At 30.4% G+C, this 20,927-nt stretch overlaps 1 protein-coding gene across 1 annotated transcript in view; it reads left to right on the top strand.

Annotated features, from left to right (window-relative positions):
- The first annotated feature begins 6,268 nt into the window (after positions 1-6,268).
- Positions 6,269-20,927, top strand: part of LOC132928595 (uncharacterized) — a 29,439-nt gene continuing 14,780 nt past the window's right edge. The window contains exons 1-4 of the mRNA XM_060993386.1: positions 6,269-6,775; positions 18,179-18,209; positions 19,170-19,426; positions 20,386-20,522. Coding sequence (XP_060849369.1) covers positions 6,722-6,775; positions 18,179-18,209; positions 19,170-19,426; positions 20,386-20,522 — 479 coding nt within the window. The 5' untranslated portion in view covers positions 6,269-6,721. The remainder of the gene's footprint in view (positions 6,776-18,178; positions 18,210-19,169; positions 19,427-20,385; positions 20,523-20,927) is intronic.

Genomic DNA, 20,927 nt, shown 5'->3' with positions numbered 1-20,927 from the left:
CAGTTGATTAACGCGGAATCGTTAATCGTAGCCTTTTTTTTGTGCGCAATTCTCGATCACTGCGCAGTCATGTTTTTTTTCCGCCGCAACTGTTTTTGTTTTTAACAAATGGTCACGATGAATTTATTTAGGGCACCAGAGGCGGTGAGAAAATTATTTTTTGCAGACACACATGGGTATATTCAGTATTTTACTTGGTAATATTTGTAATACATATATAATACATTATATAAAATTGTATTCTAGACCGAAGGACATCGTTTTTCTCTCGGCCTAGAATTTTCATATCGAGTATACTGATAAATCTGCAACGCTGCACCTTACATCAGACTTGCAGCAGATACACACATATAGCATAATATATAGGTACATATTAAGTATGATGTATATATTATGTACAGTACCTTATATTATTTTGTACACGATTCATAATCATTTTACAAAATGTATATCTATTATTATTAAAAATGAATGTCAGGAAATGCTTTGTTGGTAGTATTCGAATGTTATTAGTCAGAGATTTTTTTTCAACTATAATTATTCACAAAATAATAAAAAAAAAGGGAGGTTTTCATTTAAAAAATATAAGTTTGTATCACCACAGGACATTTTATTAAGTAGCACGAACAAACATCAGTAAATTTAAAACATAGTAATCAAGTTTGAACATTACTAAAATCAGAATTTAAATAAATAAATTATTAGATGATAAAATGGGGTCGCACCAAGCATGATTAGAAATATGGGGTGTGATACGTGTTGGATGAATAATATGACATCATTGAATACATCTGAAGAAGTAATAACGGATGAAACTCGTTTTGTGCATATATATACTATTTTATTTGTTCATCACTATATTTATATTTTGTACATAGTTTTTGTGCTATTAAAATACTTTTTTGTTTGATATAAATATTTTTAATTTAATAAATTTATTTTGAGGTAGGTCTCAGCTCGAATTTGTAAAATATTTAGTTTCGAACACCTGATATATAATACGAGGGTTACTTAGGTAATTGATTATTAAATTACATAATATGGACACTTTTCAAGCTGTTCTTTGTTCTCTGAGAGTTATTAAGCTCACTTGCTAATATTTTTTGTACAAAACGGGGTTAGTTGTTAGTATCAATTTATAGTTATTTTAATATAATCAATGAAACCTGAGTCAGTAATCTATACGAAAAATAGATATGAGTTCTGTAAATGCGTCTGGCACATCGTTAGTTGCCAATAGTGACATGGTGAGAAGAAACATTTGAGCTACGTGCCAATTTTGGGATAAAACTGGGTTCCTATTGTTATTTTTTTTATGCGCATCCAAGATTCAAATTGTATAAAATTGTGGAAACTATAGTTGTTTTTGGTTAAGTGTGCGCAAACTGGACGTAACTGTACACAAATCGTTAAAAGTTAAAACGTATGGTCAAACGATACATTCTGAACGAGGACGCATTCTGAAGCACAAACAAGGTATACTCAAAGCGTATTTCAGTGAAGACGTTATAATATATAGGTAAAATCCGCTTTTATTTTATTATATGTACACGGCAAAATGACGAACGACATTTTGCGTGCAAACAAAAAGAATACGATTCGGACACAACACACAACCAGTGACATTACATTTGTCGGGTAGCGGTATATATGTTATTTTGTATACGCGCCGCGACGCTGCAGTATTACAATTGTTTCACACGTATTTTGCCACCACAGTTCATTTGCATATTAAATAAACACCGCTAACACGTTATGGAACTAATCTATTTTAGCACCTTACTCGAGATTTTTTCCTTTTCTTCCTTCTCTTTCTTCATATTTTTTTTTTTTTTGAAAAAAAGACAACGGTTTTGTTGTATTGTACATAATATATTGTTTATAGTCTCTATAGGTTTGAAAAAGAGTCAAAGAATGTTAGATGAACGGCAATATTATCGATACTAAACGCTATACGCCAAACCAGTAATCTATACAAGCGATATTATATATATAATATAATAATAACCTATTAGTACTTATATGTATATTATTATATTCTTGAACGGTGTAAAATATTGAAAATATTGTATTTATTTTTTTTCGTTCAACGAAACTTAAATGTTTACTAAATCATCCCTTCGTATATATCGACAATAGTGTTAAATAATTTACTGTTTTAATATTACCAAAAATTAATCGGAGTTTAATAGTTATTATCTATATGATATAATTATACATAAAATACATTTTTCCACACGTTAATATTATTACGCTACGTAGCATATTATTATGTATGTGTTTACCTTATGATAAAAAGGAAAATAAGTAAGTGAATTAAAAAAATTATTATAACATCATGATAATGCATTGTTTTATTTATGATCCGCAATAACATGTAACCTAAATTGTGATTTAAAAAAATTTAAATTAATTTTATAATGAACGAATGAATGAATAAATTACCAGTAATAGAAAATAAATAATTATTATTGCATATTATCAGAGTATTTAAATATTTAATACTTTATCTGTTTACTAATTAGTAATTAATACTTAACAAGAACATTTGAATATTTGAAAATTTTGGACAAGGACTCCATTCCTGACTACTGACAATTATCAATAAAATAAATAAATATGAAAATGTTGATGAATTAATATACTATAAGTATCGAACAAATATATTTTTTTAATGTTTTTGTAGATATTTTAAATGATCAAATGAGTATAAGAATCAAGAATCATCACGAGCATTTCATATGTAGTTATTTAAAATATAAAATATATTAATATATATATTGTATAGGTACAGGTAGAACTTGACAATATTTTTCTAAAAGCGGTCATTTTCTACAAATAACTAGTATGATAACGATTTAGCAACATTAAAAATAATATTTCAGTTATTCGGAGGTACACCGGAAATTGTCCTCAAATGATAAATACATTTAGTTGTGACGTGAAAAATTGAAAATGTACCGATTTTCTATAATATTATGCATTATATTTTGGGTCAATAGGTTTGTCTATTTTTCTTAAGTTAATTTTTATTTATTTCTTAAAATTTCATTGAAACAATGATTTTATGTACCGACTTTAAGCGAGTTTATTTGATTATTATATTTTAAGTACCTATTTATGTTGTTAGGTTGTCCGTTATAAATTATTTCAATAAATTAATTTTATGATAAAGACAATTTTTGAATGAGTATTTTAACATATTATTCAATTTAGAAACAATTAAATTTGGGAATATTTTTTGTAGGAAAATAGATAATAATATTCGAGAGAATAAATTCAGAACAACATCAACTCGTATTCTGTATTATCATGAATACGTCAAAGTTAAATAGGTACATTCAACCTGCAAATAATCCATGTTATTAACATTTCCTTACCAACGTGTTAAATGCATGTGACACTAAACTCTGACTCGAACCAAATTTTAGAATGAATTTATCTAAATATGACTGATAGTAATATAATAGATTAAACATTACCTATTTCTACAAACAAAATTATGTAACTGCCGATTCGGTTAGTTATGGAAAAATATACCGCTGTCTGATTGAAAAAAATTATTAAGGTTTTGCCGTATTGGAGGTAATCTAAATAAGTTATAATTCTTTACTTTACAAGATTTCGTTTTACAATTGTACATTTTAAATGTGCAGTTTTTTATTTAACATAAAAAAGGGATATACCTAGCTATAGTATTATCGAGGGCATTATTATTAACTGTAGGTTAGATCGGGTGCTATTTGTATAAATATAGTTGTATTCGAAAGCAACTACTGGTCAATGATAATCTTAAAAAAAGATTAATTTATTACTTACTTAATAAATAAAATATATTGGTGATCTACTTAATGCGCTAATTTAATATCTTCATTCTATTTGATTTTAATTTTTAATTTTTGGAAGTTAACACCCAACCCTATACTTTATTATGAACACCTAGTTGTACAGATCAGTGAATGGAGTTTGAAATAATATTAACACAAATAAATTACAAATAAGTCCAAATTACATTAAATATAGTAGTGTACTAGCTATTAGCTAGATAGGCGTTGTTACAAGCTCTGTGATATTGCGACTAACAAAACCTTGTTGGTTGAGGATCAGCTCTCCATATCACTACTATGATTTACATAAAATTATCATGTGATCTCTTACTATTTTGAATCGTAGAAATTGATTGACATGTGTGTGCACGTTTCGGATGTCCCTTAATGGTTATATTGTGTGTTATCACGCGTGCTGTTATATTCCGACGAAAACATTTAATTCAAGCTCACATTAAAATTTAAATAATGTGTATAATGATGTTAAAAATATAATTATCAATTATAATTGTGCCTATTCTTAAGCTACGTACAATATATGTTTAGACCATGGTCTTTTTCATGTCATTATTATAATATTGTTTATAATTATATTTTAGATTATTTTGTTTATGTTTTATAAATATTAATAACTTTTATTGAAATTGGCCCTGTAGAAGTTGAGATTACCGCATTCAAATATGCACATATATATAATAAATCGTCAATTATATTATAGTATTCAAGTATAAAGTACTCAATTAAAAGCTAAAACACCTAATATACTGCGAAATGACTTCACTTGTTTTTATAGTTATTTTAAAAGTAATTTGACAAGTTTCTAATCATTGTTATTTTTTTATCAATGTCATCGATTTTTATACCACGCAATAGTTTTATTAAAACAATTATTTACATTTTTTTTACTTGTTCGATTAATTTCTCTTCAGAAATCTCCCATACTACGTATTTAAAAAAATTTAAACTTAATTGCTTACATTATAAATTGTGTATATTTTGAAAAACTGCTATTGAATTATACTTATTTTTATGTTTTAGCTGCAGGGCTGAAATTATTTTTTGAAAGATCTCTTAAAAATAACAATGTATGTCCATCTCATTTTTCCTCAACTATAAATCAGTTACACAACAGTAAATGGATATCGTATTTTGGTAATTACAACACAATTATTTGCTTTATTATATAATACAGGCACCATACATTTGACAATATTTTTAGCGCGTATATATATCAGCTGTGATTATAAATATAATATGTATATTAGTTAATTCACAGGTAATATATATATGGACATTAAACAGGATATGTTGCTCAGCTGTTGTATTCAAATGTGATAGAAAAGTGCACTAAAAGTTAGTTGGGTTATTATTATGACCACTTCTGCTACGAATTGCATTAAATGTTTAATTATTTAAATCCATAATTACTTAGGAATGAAAAGACAATTTTCTATTATTGTTTTGAAGAGGGACAACAATAAATACTTTTGTATACTATTTTAGTGAATAATAATTAAACAGAAAAATAAAATATAAAACATACATACGAGTACTTTGAAACAATTTTATTAAAACAAATACCTTGTCATTGAGTAGGTCACTATAGGATTTGAACAATTTGAATTCAATGATAAACCAATGTAAATAATTATCAACGAATCCGAGCGGAGACGGTCCTGCTTTTTTGTACCACAGTAATATCGATAATCAATCAATTATTGTACCAATAATATTATAATTTAAAAGAAATATTAGTATTATTTTTCCGGATTTTTTTTTAAATTTGTTGGAAAATGTGTACCTTGGATCTGAAAATACTATTTCAATACATTATGAGAAACCTTCCTTATAGGTGACAAACGGAGATTATTTTTAAATGTTTTAAGAAACAAAAAAAAAAAAATTAAAAAAACACATTATTGTAAAATCAAAACATTCATTTTACTACTTCAAATCTAAAAAAATAATCATACTGAAATCATTTCTTCAATCTAAAAAATATTGTCTGATAGAACTTTACAACGAATCATATTATATGTATATACCTACTACATAGGATAATTGATACAATTTTTTCTACACCACAAGCGTATACAGTGATCACCACAACCATGTATAACCACGATAGTAACCACTATAGACCCGTCGGTCACACGTTATGTGTAAAATTGGATACAGGGATATCCCATCCGTGCAGTACAGGTATATAATTATATATATATTGTATATATACTATATTGTACTATGGTTTAACGACAACAACGACCGCTGTTGTCAGCGACGCGCAAACAAGAAGACGGGCAATAGCAATAATAGTAATAGCAATCGTTATAGTTATAGTAATAGCAAACAAGAACGCTCGTTGATTTGCTGGCCCGTGACAGCGGAGATAGTGCGACGGCGGCGGCGGCGACCACTCCACACCACGCGCGCGCGTTTCCGAGTCGCGGCGAAACTATCGCACAAGGCACCGTTGGTCGCGTCTTCCGCACGCCACAACGTCCGTCGCGCCCAAACCGCAAACACCGCCGTTGTCGATAGTTCGTCGCCATCGTCGTGTCGTCTCCGCGGATTTCGTGTGTTTGATCGCGTGATAAACACCAAGATAGAAATATTGAAGAGACACGCGTATTTTCTCGAAACGGCGCCCGTTTTTGAACAGAACGAATTTCACGCGATCGGCTGTACAACCATACGACACATTACATAAAAACGCATACGGTGCCTAATTAGTATTGTACTTCGTTGTCGAGTGCAGACACGTTGTCGTCGTTTTCATCTCGCGTATTGTAAAATATCCTTCACGGGATTATTTATTTTTAATTTTTTTTTTGTCGTCCCAAAATCTACTGGCTCTCGAGTATTTTTTCGCTACTGTCGCCGCCCACCCGAAAATGGATGGCACCGCTTTTCGCGCCGTCGTCCTGTTGATGGTAGCGGTATTCAAGGTGAGTGGAAAATCAGAATTTTTTGTTTTTCTTAAGTCTTAATCATTTACGTCCACCGATCCACCTCGGAATGCATTGGATTTATGCCAATAAACAACGCCTTACGGGCTGTTCGTTGACGTTGTAATAGATGCAGTATAGGTGTATACCGAATGATCGCGCGGCCCGGTTACGAACGGTTACCGTCGATCGAGCAAATTTGTACTTATTACTGTACAGGTACATCGACCACAATGTATATAATATACGTGCCACTGTTGTTATCGTTGTTGTTTTTGCGAGTGATGGATGCAGCAAAGATTGACCATGGTAACTGCAGTTACGATCGATTACCGGTGAACGAGCAAAATCGTTTTATTCGTGGGCAAATCAAAAAAAAAAAAATTTGTCTGTTCGTTTTTAGCCAATTATTGAATCTCATAAACGCACGTTCAGTTAATTGAGAATAATATTATTGTGCCTATTTTTATAGTTTCGACGTTCTTAGAGGTAATGATATATATACAATATACATGTATTTCGATTGGTCTAGAAACGAGTTATTGATAGTTTTTATTTCTATACAGTGAATAAGAATTAGAGTATCCATTAATTCGAACACCGTACAAGTATTATTACGCTAATAGTTATTAAATTTAAAAATATATATATTCTCAACACAATATAATTTTATTTAAATATTGTGGTTAAAGAATATGGACTAATCGTTTTGTTATTATTGTTCGAACGATTCAATTATCTTAGTTCCCACACCTGATTTTTCAACTTCCATTGTAATATAAAATTAAAATATTTAACACGAATCTGGAAATTTAGAACAATTTGGTCTACGCAATTAGAGAAATTAGTTCAAATTACATTTCAATGAGTTTTGTTCATTTTTAATAATTTTGGGAAATTATTTAAACTAGTTCTTATAGTTTTTGTTTTTATTTATGAAAATATGTTAAACGTAATTTATATGTAAAATAATATTTAATTTAATCACTTGGCTATAAAGTGAAGAAGAATAACTTGGCTGTGTGTGTGTTCTGAGTTTACACGAATAACCTATACTATTATACAATTTATATTTTTATAGTGGTTTATTATTAGTGCGTCTAACTAATCAATATTCAAATATTATAAATATATATTTTTTCAAGATTAAAAGTTCAATAAAATCGCAATATCTGAAGCGTACAAATCAAAATTACTGTTCTGGTTGAAAAACTAGGTTAAACGACTAGTGATTATTCTTGGGCATATTTGTTTTTCTGAGAAGTTATAGTATGATATTTCGACCAAAATATGAAAATAGTACGTTATAAATGTATAAATACACATAAGAAAATATTGAAAATATATAGTTTCAAGCGTCTTATTGGTAACGATTCTGTATTTACTATAAATGTTATCGATGTGTGTACCATATTATAATATTATATGAACTACTCGAATACACGCATGCATATTATGTAAATTGTAAAGTGTACACGGTTCGTTAAAGTCTCTTAGATTGGTATTAGTGCAATAAACGGTTTGCAAGACCCACATTGCCCGTATCGGTATATATTGTAGTTGTTATCATTATCATATTATTACACTTGTACATTAGGTATTTTATGCAACCAATACGATTCATATTACAATAACAATATTCGTAGCGATGTGATCTGTTAAAACGATTGGATTAACTTTAAAACAATAGTGAATTCTTTAAGCTATACAATTAATTAAATAGAACATTTAAATGTATTACTATTATATAAACAGCGATGTAACTCATGCTGACTACTATAATATATGTATATATTAAATACGTATACAATTGTTCTATATACCTAATACAATGATATAAATAACATAGTATATAATGTGTAATGTCCGAAAACAACGATAAGTGTGTATCGTAAAGTCAATTCCCCATTAGGCCTGTTGCAGTGATCCAATTTAAAATAGTACAGTTAATGAATAATAATTATTAAGATGGATTTTATAGAAGAATTAATATAATCTTTGTTACAAATGTTTGCAATACCCACTTATATATAAAAAAAAATATTAGGTTAATGTAATACAGTAAACGTTGTTTCTGTGATTCCGATAGGTTAGTTTCCATACATTACTTTAAAAACGACATTAGAATATTTAGTTTTATGTCTTAATAAATCAGATACTAGGTCTAAAATATTTTTGCCTTTAAAAAATTCATTAGTGTTGGTTTTTTAATAGTTATGAGGACGAGAATAGTTACTAACTAATTTTGGTTAATAACTATACCACGATAAATTTCACTATAAATTTGTAACGAGCTATACCTCAATAATATTGAGGTGACATATTTTATTTATTGAAACAAAATATGTTAAGTCAAGTATATATTTCTTGTTTGTACCAATATAATTATTACTTTTATGGCTATTTATTATAACAAGTACAAAATAAAAATGTATATTACTTAAATTTATAAAATAAACATTTGAGCATAAAGTATAAAACGTAATGTATATAATTACAAATAATGTCTTGTAATATTATTGACCATTGACGAAAACCAAATATAAGTAATATGTATAATTAAATGAATATTTATCTTACGGGTATATTATAAAAATAATCGGATAATCTTATTATATTCTAAGGAAATTTTGGATTTTTTGTTTTGAAACGTTACACATCGCATGTATATATAATATTATAATACTATATAAATGTAACACAGATAAAAAAAATACGGTTATTATCGATATAATACAGGTTGTATTATATTGTTAACTGGAGTTTTGAATACCTAAACCAAAGCATTAAATATATATTTTCTAATATAATGACCGTCAAAATCAATAATGTTCTGAATCAAAATTATGTTTTTTTCCTTTACCGGAATGACTATATTATATTACCATTATACAGCTATGGGCGTCCTTAATACTTATATAAAATATATGACGTATAAGTGTATTATATTATTATAATAATATAATATTATATCGTAAGTTAAATATCGTTAAACGGAGTTATCGGAAAAATTTCCGATCACAGCTAAAGGACTATATATTTTGTGATATAAACGAGTGTATACGTGATATTATTATATATTATCGTGTATTTTATATAAATCGCGTGTTATATGAGTCGATATTGACGCAAGTGCTCCGGGTGCGAGAAGAGCGTATGAGACGACTTACTGCAGTATGGATCATATTATATACAGTTACCTAATTAGAGCGTAATAAAAATTTGCTCGAGACGGCGCCGAAGCATAATAATATAATATATAATGTACCTTACCTACCTATATATTATTATTATTGCATTATTGCCTATATTTTTATGTTTTACAAGCCACTGGTCTCGTGTATTATACAAACACATCATAATATCTAAAATACAATCAACTTATGTGAGCCACGCGTACAACGGCAAATGGGCCGGATCCACGACTGGATTAATTAGCGTAGGTACGGACAATTTCGACAACTCCAGTCCCGTAATAAATTATATATGCGGTGCTGTAGAACATATATATATATATATTAATATATTATAATACCGCGATGTCTATTATAGTAATAATATTATAATTTTTAAGTAACGAACACGGTGCCGTGGCCGTACTCGAATAAAATTGGTCACGGGAGACCGGATCCGTTGGAAAAGGATTAATTGCAGCTGCTGTGTGTCGTTTAAGGAAAACTGCAGTAATGTATGCGCGTGATGGTTGCACCGAAAGTTGTACATTATTATTCATTATAAACTCTGTTATTATGCGAGCGTGCACTCACAAACAGCGTGTTAGATCATTTTTCGAATTCGTAAAAATAATAGTTGTTTAATAGTGGTAAGTATGATTTGAAAAAAGTTTTAACTTAATTTTTTTATTTGCCGGACAGTCTGAGCTCATTTTTCAGTCGGCCGATAAACAAACTGAAATCACAAATTATTATACTAGATAATTATTTCTTATATTTGTATATACCTACAATTTACAAATATCATTGTTCCATATATAAACATCTTACAAAAATTCATAGTCAATACAAATTATTCAATGCACACGATTAAAATATTATTTTTATGTGATTAACATATAATAATTTCGGTAGTATAAAATAATGATTATAATTTATAATAGTCTTCGAGTAATTTAATGGTAGGTAAACTATAGAAATACAGACATGCGCACGATAATCATCAGATTGATATACCTATTCTACCGAGTGGATTTCCATTGTAGTTTTGTTTTTTTATTTACCGACTTTGACGTTTTATATTTTTTAGGTACATTATATTCACGTCGTGTTATATTATATTAGTATAATATGATTATCATCAACACTATTATTAGTATTACGCCAAAAATATTTTACGTTGGCGGTATGTATCGGGGTATAGCACATACCTATTGCCGTTTTCCGGAGAACAGTTTAATAAACGCGAGTGTAATACAATACATAATAATAATATTATTGTATTGACATGGTTGCACGGCAATTTTCTCGTCAGACGTTTTCCGGTCGGATTAGCGCTGCCGCGGGCGCGATGGAATATTGTACAAATATTTCGATCAACCGGATTCGTGGGAACGACACCACGTCATAATAATATTGCATTACAATAAATATACGATATTGTAATATATTATACATATATATTTATAATATATTAATATATATTATACACACCGGTACTTTGTATACGCATGTCGATCGTATTATAATACCTATATCATGGCTATATGTATTATCGTTTGCTGCCCGTAATGTTTTCGGGGCCACCGACGATTCGTGTTAGATTTAACATTCCTACCTAATAACATTTATTTAACTTATTATTTAGGCCATATACGAATTTCGTGCCAAAATTCAAATTCTGGTCGAATTGTGTGCTATTTTTTTTTTTTTTGCTGTATGTTGGGTTCTATGCACATTTGATTTTGATTGCATTTTTAGTAAATTTTTAAAATAAAGTAATCGTCGATGTATTGATTTTTATGCGCATATATAATAAGTACACTTTTGAAGTATCTAAAACATTCGAATTATTACCTATTTAAAAATATATGTATTTTTATTTTTTCATTTTCTAAATACACAAAAAAAGAAAATCTTAAAAACTGCACATATTATATCTATGTACTTTTGGTATTTTTTGGTTGCCTAAAGAATAACTGTAGTGGAATTTTTTATTACATTTTAAAGCTATTAAAATTGAAAATGTTACACATTTTTAACTACAAAATAATTTGCAAATTTTCTTAATTTTCATGAATTCTAAAAGTCTCTATAGATACAAATGTTGTATAATATTAGAGTATTTTTATTATTGATATTCAGTAGTATACCTTTAATAGTAGGTATGTTATTTATATGTTGCGTCGTCATCGATGTCGACACGCGATCGTGCCTATCGTCACAATTTAGTTAACGATATGTCGATATACCAATAACAAATACTAAGAAAACGATAATATTATGTTGATGATGCAGGGGTCGGTGCGATGGTGATAATAAATAATAATCAAAATTATTTTATATTGGATTTCGGCGATCACGTCGGATGGACCGCGACATGGGTTATAATTATATGTGTCGCGAAAGTAGTGCGAACGAGAGGTTTTTGGATTTTGCCTGTCTACGGGACCTGTTGCCGATCGTTGTACTTCGTACTATATAATAATAATAGATTGGTCAGTTTGGTTTGTCTCTGGCCGGCATGATATACGAGTAGTATTATGTTTTATAACTTATTGTCATAGATGTAGACACGTTGACGGACAAATACTTTAGTGGTTAGATATATTATTATTATAATATACAGAGTAATACGCTAAATACGCATTTTTCGAGTCTATTTGTAGGACAGACTTTATCAATAACTTCATATCGTTATAAGTAAGATATTTTTATGATAATTTTTATTATAACTATTATATTATAAGTATTTGAGTTTATCTGAGATGACTATAATAAATAGAGTGATAAGCTCTTATAGCTATTAAAATCAATTTCTCTCATCTAATCTTAAACTGTTTATTAATTAACTCTTACTCCAATATTTAAATTAATTTAGTATTACGGAAACGACGATTCAATTCGTGTAAAATTCATTAAACTATACATACTAGTAGTAATGTATTATCGTATCGAAAGTCCGATATTGAGTCTACATTTGTTCTGCGAAAACGTTCGTGACGAACGAAAATCGAAATTCGTCCCAAATTCAACGGTTTCATTAGTTTTACGGATAACTAATAATGAAACAAAACACATACCTAATATTTTGTTAATTATTTGAAAACAAATAGTTTACATCTGATTGGCATTAATGTTTACGTGACATCGTTCCGAATTAGTAATTTATTATTTTCGATGAGCGCTATAAGCTGGGTAATACCTAGTATATATTATATCATGTATACATAGATTCCGTGTAATATCAATGAAAATGTTATGCTCGTCGAATTCCAGTAATAGTATATTACTACTCTTATATGGAATAAAAACGTCAGATTGTGATCTTCAAACGATCGACATCACGTACGACGTCGGTACATGTATACGTTAGAGTCGCATACTCACTTCTCATCTCGTATATTTTGTAAAATTGCAATCGCGGTAATTAAACTGGAAGCAAAAACGTGAAGTTTTCTTTGACGAAAAAAGAAAGTAAAGAAGTATTGAGTTTTTTGTTGTTGTTGATAAAGACGATCGGCGTAAATAGAAAAAAAAATACGTTCAAACCGTTTAAACGAGTTTCCGAAACCGTGTACATACGAGTATAGTAATATAATTGTTAATGATAAAACATAATAATAATAATTTTATGTTGTTTAGAATATACTATATAAACTGCATGCGACCTAGTGATTGAAAAATAAAACGTTTCGCGTTAAAATGTTTATTATATTTATGTTCGATCGAATCGACAGTTAAATGTTTTTTTTTTCTTTGGTACGTGCTTGCGTCACTTCGTAAGTACAACAATCAATGATGAACAACAATAAAACGTCGACGTGATGGTTTCATTCTTTCTCATCTCCCCGAGAAAAAATGAGTCAATACAAAAATAAACACTAGAATGTTATTATGTTGTTGGTATAGGAATATTGAATCGCATTCACGTGATGGTACGACTAATATAATATATTATTGAACGTTAATTATTGTTTTCCGAACGAAATTGTCGGTTATTGCTTTATAATTTATAATACGTATTAGGCACTATATAACGAGCTAAATATTGTAAAGATAATATAAACGTATTAAGCGTGTCGTCGTCGATGTATTTATAAAATAGTTGGTGAGCGGACTGCGGACGTGACAGTGATAGCTTATAACTCTCGTACACAGTGCTATGATGAAAAAATATTTATAACGTAAATCACGTAAATTAGTACGAAAATCTAAAACAACCTTCGAATAAAAAATTCTTTTCCTTTCCAAAAACTGAGCATACAGTTTTTTATTTGGGTACGAGATAAAATTATAATAATATAAACTATAATATACGTACGCATATATAATATGGAGTACAAACGTTTTGAGATTATCGCTGATATTTTAACTTATATCATTATTAAAGTTAAGATGTAGATGACTTTTGCATTTTTTTTCCTCTGATCCTATACAATGCTATTTCAGCTAAACATTTGTTTTATGCTTCTTTGATACAGAATATACTAATTTTATTTTGCATTTTTTTACATTTTTTCATATTTTAGAAAAGGTTTTGTAGTCTTATACAATACAGGGGAGAGGGGAATTATTCTCAAATTTTAGATTTTTTAAGATATTTTTTTATAATATTCAAAAAAATAATTATATTATTATTATTGTGGGGTTTTTGTTGTGATTAAATTTATCGCATACCCATAAGATTTACCGTTTGCGCGTTATACATTTATAAAATAGACAGATACATCAGACACATCTTAATTGCACAGTATAACGGTTGGTATGTATGCAAAATAACAAAATTCTTGTTTTTAATTAGAAATACATTTTTTTACTATAAATTTAAATGTTTACTAGTTTTTATTGCCTATTACGATTTTATAATTCATATTTTAAATTATTCTGATACTCATAATCACTCATTATAATTATTTTTTTAAAATTAAATTGTTTTCACTTATTTAAGTAGATTTGGTTGATCATTTTTTTACAGCATTTTTGTATTCTTTTTTTAGTGCATTTTTGTGTGTTTTCTAGGTCATCAACATCTTTTCTCTAATTATTATGTTATTTTGTAGCCGACGAACTTAATATTTATAGTTATTTTATCTTTCTTTTTTTTTTGGGCGAGGGGGAGAGTAGATTTTTCTATCAAAGAATTATTTCCAATTTTCGTACTGTACTATTTGTTTGACTTACGTTATATATTTTTTTCAATTACAACAGTGTGTAAGAGAGTTGTTAACTATATTATCGCACCATCATATCCGTTCGTTAACCATACACCTAAATACGTTTGTACTACTCTGGCATATATATTTTTATAGTTTTTTTACAAAACGATCTGCACGAAAAGGAAGCGCGACAAAAAAAAAAAGAAAGAAAAACAATTGCCACTCACACACTTAGCATCATCCTGCAGTTATATACTGTAGCTGTAGGACGCGGCAGGTGTATACCTATTATTAAGTACGATATCGCTATACGTCGAGGCACCATCATTGGACATGTCGAATGGTGTACCATATACGCGGTATGTTATTATGGTTGTATGCGTCGCGCCCTGAATACGTCTCGTAAGAACCGTATTTTTGATCCAGCGGACCAAAGAATTTAGTCGAACGAATACGCCGCCGCCGTCGCCCGTCCGTCCGCCGCCCGCACCCGACAGGTCGGAAATTATCCGTCTTATACGCGTCTCGTCGGGTGTAACGCGCGTATAATATACTACACGCGCAGTCGTTACTCGGCGGTTTACGAAAAACGTAAAAAAAAAAGCCAAAACGAGAACGTCGTCCTCCGCGCTCCGCGACCTACCAAGGCACAAAAACCGAAAAAACGACAAATATACCGAACGTAAACAAACGGGAAAAGACATTACTATCGTATATAGAAATAATAAACATAACATAGTTTAGGTCGTACCGTTTATATATTGCTCAATACACTCTCACGGAACGCGCGTATCGCCCGCGGACGTATGTATATTTATATATTATGTATAATAATATGATTGTTACAACGATGACGTGCGGTCGAGGCGATTCCGCGTTATATTATATATTAGAATAATATTATTATATTGTTCAGGGATGATCGAGCCGTTTTTCGCGGGAACAGTTATGTGTGTCGGCGTGTGTACGGACGATATAGTATAATATGATACATTTTACCAGTAATATAGAACGCAGAGGAAAACAGGAAAACAGAAAAATATCACTAATCACGATTCGGACGGACAGTCACATGTATATGCTTACTATGTATAGTATTACTAACATGATTTTATCTCCACAACATTATAATAATATATATATAATATGCAGAGTACGCTCATACGTTTTGACCCATAACCGTGTTATAATAATATTATATTATTTACAAACAGCACAGCGAGTCTCGACGTATACGATATAAACGACTGGTCGACCGTTGCGATGTCGTATCGTTATCGTTATCATAATATATCTGAACCCCGTGCGCGGTGCCCCGGAAAAACTGTTCGCTTCTCCGGCAACTCCGCGCCGACGGATTATAATATGTTCGTCGTGCGGCTACACACATAATATTATCGTATCGTATGGGTCGTACGTATACGCGCGGGTATGGTTTTTTTTTCCGCCGTAAACCATGATTTTATTATCATTATATACATTATACGTCCTAACATTATGGTGATTCGTCTGTCGGATATCGCGTCCCGTTACGACGTTATATATTTCATATATAGGTACGCCGCCGCGTATAAATCATTAATGGGCATAATACTTAATTCCGACTGCGATTACGTTTTGTGTGGGCTGTAAACACACACACACACACACACACGGAGCATACGGTTGGGTTCCTTTTGAGCGCACGCGCGTGTGTGAGTTGAGTGCGATACGTATCGGGCCGCTCGACTACGACGTTTTCCGACTGATCGACAGAGAGATACGCGCGTATAATAATATTATAATGTAATATTATCGTCGTTGTTATTATCACTCAGCATTATAAGTATACCGGCATAAAGGACGGAAGAGTTTTCTTTTGATTTCGTCGTTACGCCGCCGCCACCGTTCGCGCCGGCAAGCGGGACACGATTTTATTATTTTAATTTTCGTCGTTTTTTTTCCCCTTGTAATAACAACGATTTTTATTAGTCCGCGCTGCTCGGAGACAACGTTTTCTATGGGAAATGTTTTGTGACATTTCCTATCGTCCGCTCCGCGGCACGAACGTGTCCCAAATCGTAGATTTCCGTGCACCACTGGCAGTGATTAGCAATCACAACCCGTTCTCGAGTGAAATAATAATAATTAACGTATCGGATAAATACACAGAATCTTATGATATCATTTTGTGTCCAATGAAACTCGGTCAAATACTGTACACAAATAAATTATAAATGTACTATATTATGGCCCGAATGAGGTGCGTGAACGATTAAATAATTATTGTCGACCATATGGTTCTTGATTGTTCTGCGGTAGGTATTACAATTCAATGTTTATTCAATTAAAACTAGGTACACTTATAATTTTCTCGCCTCCGAAGAATATAATATATTGTATACTTTCTTCGTTTATAAAATGTAACGAACCACATCGCAAAAACCTATAAATCGGTTTAATATAATATAGCTATATTATTCACAATAAATATTGTTTTTTTTTTCATTTAATGGACGTTTTATCTATCAAAGTGTATACACATCGTTTAAATCTCTAGTTTGAAAAATAAATAAATCGTTCGTCTTTCACGTCGCCGACACCAAACCGGCTATAATAGCTATATAATTTACATGCAGTCATCGGAGTATTGTAATGCGCATAGATGTTATATAGGTACTCTCGATTTTTTTTGTTTTTCGGGTTTTCATTAACTCATATTTAGACGGTAAAGGAATATAACTAAAGAGCGAATTTCGTCGGAGAAATTTTCACGTTAATCAATCAGGTGTGATGCCTGAAGACAACGACATTACGGTCAAGTTTATCGGTGTGATATGGTTATTGTATACGTATTATTGTATGCATATATTTGTGTGTCCACAGTAAAAGTGGATCAGTCATCTACTATGAACGATTTATAGTACGATTCTTGCTTAATACAAAACAATATATTTTTAATAATGAGAAAACAATTAACGAGTTTTCCAATTATCACGATATCCGTCGATTTTCTATATTATTATATTATAAATTACTGGTAGTTTGGTTAATATCAAAGTATTTAATTATTTTTTTATTTTATTTTTCAGACACACGAGGTTTCTACTCAAGATTACGATGGTAAGTTGATATAATTTTTATAATTGATAATAATCACGTTTCGTTCGTTCAATCGTGTTTACGACATGTACGCATATAATACCTATTATTATTTTATTATATTCTTCGTTAAATCGCCATTAAAATATTACTGCATTTCCTACAAAATATCTATAATTGTGCATTTGTGCTCAATAGCACCCACTAAATTACGAAATCAAAATTATCGAAACTGTTTTCGCGTTGCATTTTGGTCCAGCCGTGGAAACGTCCTAATTTCGTTTTCATTTAATATAGTATAATATATATTATATTATTATATGACACATATATTTATTTTTAAAACGTGTTCAACGTATTATCGTCGTCGTCCCAGCGAAAACGTTTCACGCTAAATACACTTTTAATCTGGACATTTGGATTAGATGAGTGTGGAAAACGTCGAGGCGTCGGCGTCGATCTAGATTTAACGGCACCCAATTATTGGCGGTAGTCGTGTTATAGCATTTATTTTGTCTTCTACGACGATATTGTGCGTGTGTATTGTTTGCGTGTATCTGTTTCAATAAGCCAACACGTAAATAATAATAATAATGTCTTTATCGTATGATGAAAGTAAAGAAAATATAATAATAATTTGTTGTTGGTCGAATGATGTGATAAATATAAATCGTTACACACTTAAAATATTATACGAGTATATTATATTGATTATTTATTAAACGTTTAATATAAATACACGTCCAGAACATTATATAAAGGTAAACGTAAACCAATGTCGATTTTTATAGCAAACGATAAATACGTACGACGACTGCACATGAAACGTGTAATTTATCTCATAGCAATATTTCCCGGATTAAAGTCGTTTTCTCGAAATGAACCCGATTTTTTTTGAAAAATATCAGCACATTGATCTCGTTATTAATAATATTTAATATAATATGATATTAAATTGTTTTGATTTTGTCGTATTTTTAGTGTCTGAAATACAGTGTTCGTTTTCGACGGACTCGCTGAGGGTGGGCAAAGCACTTTTGGGAGTCAAAGATGTGATATCCGCCCGGCTAAAGAAACCCGACGGGTTCAAGGGCCACCCGCTGTTTGCCGACGACCGGACCGTCGATCCATTGATCGATCCAGTCTGTCAGATACGACCCGACTTGTCGGATGTGTCGTTGCTGACCTACAACCTGTTAGTCACCGACTTTACGCGGTGCGGCGTGCTTAGGCGAAATGTAAGTCTCACATTTTCGTATATTATTATATAAATATTGGATATGCTATTAATATTATTACTTTACTTCTGTCCATAATCATCAAGAACATACGAGTTGGGCTGTAATGTTTTCCTATAAGGTCGTGCGTGATCAATTAAGTCAGTGGGGATCGCATACAATTATTTTAATATTATTAGATCTCTGCTGGATATGTGCATATAATTTGACGGACGATAATAGTATTATCATTAGATTACCCGGCTAAGGATCGAAAAATAACTACCCCTTATGATTACTAATAAATTATTGAACAATTATTAAGGTCAGGAAAAAAATGTGAAAAGTTTGTTCAATAATGTAAAACATAAAATTGTAAATGTTGATAGCATATAGAAGTCCAACATGCAAAATAAAACTTGAAAAAAACGTATATTTTAAATTATATTTTTTACTATTTTTCATTATTATTGTTTTAAATTTTTTTTTACTTTTTAATGATAACATTTTATGAATATTTTGATACAAAAAGTTATAAATTATAAGTATGGTATGTTTTGATGAGTGTAGTGGAGTTGCACTATAAAGGTAACCCAAAATATTTACGGCTTATTAAATACTCATCCGAATTATCATTTATAAATTGAAATAATCCAAATAATATTTTGATAAAAACTTTAAAGAGGATAACAACAAAAATTGTAAAAATATAATTTTTTTTAAAAGAGTTAATATTATTTTTAAAATAATTCATAGTTTTTGAAATAATGAATGTTTTACAATAGGTAATAAAAATAATTAGGTAGTATGTAGTATTATATTCATTCATCTCGATAGTGAAATTCTCAGTCCTTCAGGCATCTAATTGTATTATAGAATAATATACACATTAATTTATGTCACGTGGAACCCGAACCTGATTGTTGTTTTGGGAACGACGTCTTTTTAATATTTTGATTACAATACGTATGTTTTTTCAGGGTTTTGTACACGTCCGAGTGTGGTTTCCGCAGTTTCCCGGCGTCGTCATGATGTCTGACCAAGAGCTGATCATAATGTGCAAACCACCAGAACCAACTGTGATCGAGAACAAAGCCGCCGGTTTCGCCGGAAGTTTGTAAGTCCACACAATGCTATGTATAATATAATACAATTATAATTTATAGGTAAGTCTTGTCCACGCGCGCGGGAAGCCACCGTTTCGCTGCGATGCGATCAATCGCAGAAAATGACAGCGTCCTCGTAATCGTGAATCGCGGTTTTGCAAATTTTTTTTTTTTTTGAAATAAATACCTCACACGCGTCAGCCCATCACATTTTATGAAATTATAATACATTATTATTTTCATGAGGTGTGTTTGACGACTTTATCTAATTGTTTGGATGTAAAAAAAATAAGCGAATATATACGGTCTAAATAGCCGTATAAAACGCGTTTGCGTGTATAACATGGGGAAAAAAACGGTAACCGAAAACCTAATATTGAAACACACTGTCGTAGAATATTGGACGAGCGTACCAA

The sequence above is a fragment of the Rhopalosiphum padi genome, chromosome 4 (genome assembly GCF_020882245.1).
Source record: "Rhopalosiphum padi isolate XX-2018 chromosome 4, ASM2088224v1, whole genome shotgun sequence".
NCBI classification, from domain to species: Eukaryota; Metazoa; Arthropoda; class Insecta; order Hemiptera; family Aphididae; genus Rhopalosiphum; species Rhopalosiphum padi.
The sequence above is the reverse complement of the archived record's forward strand: the minus strand, read 5'-3'. Positions and strand labels throughout refer to the sequence as shown.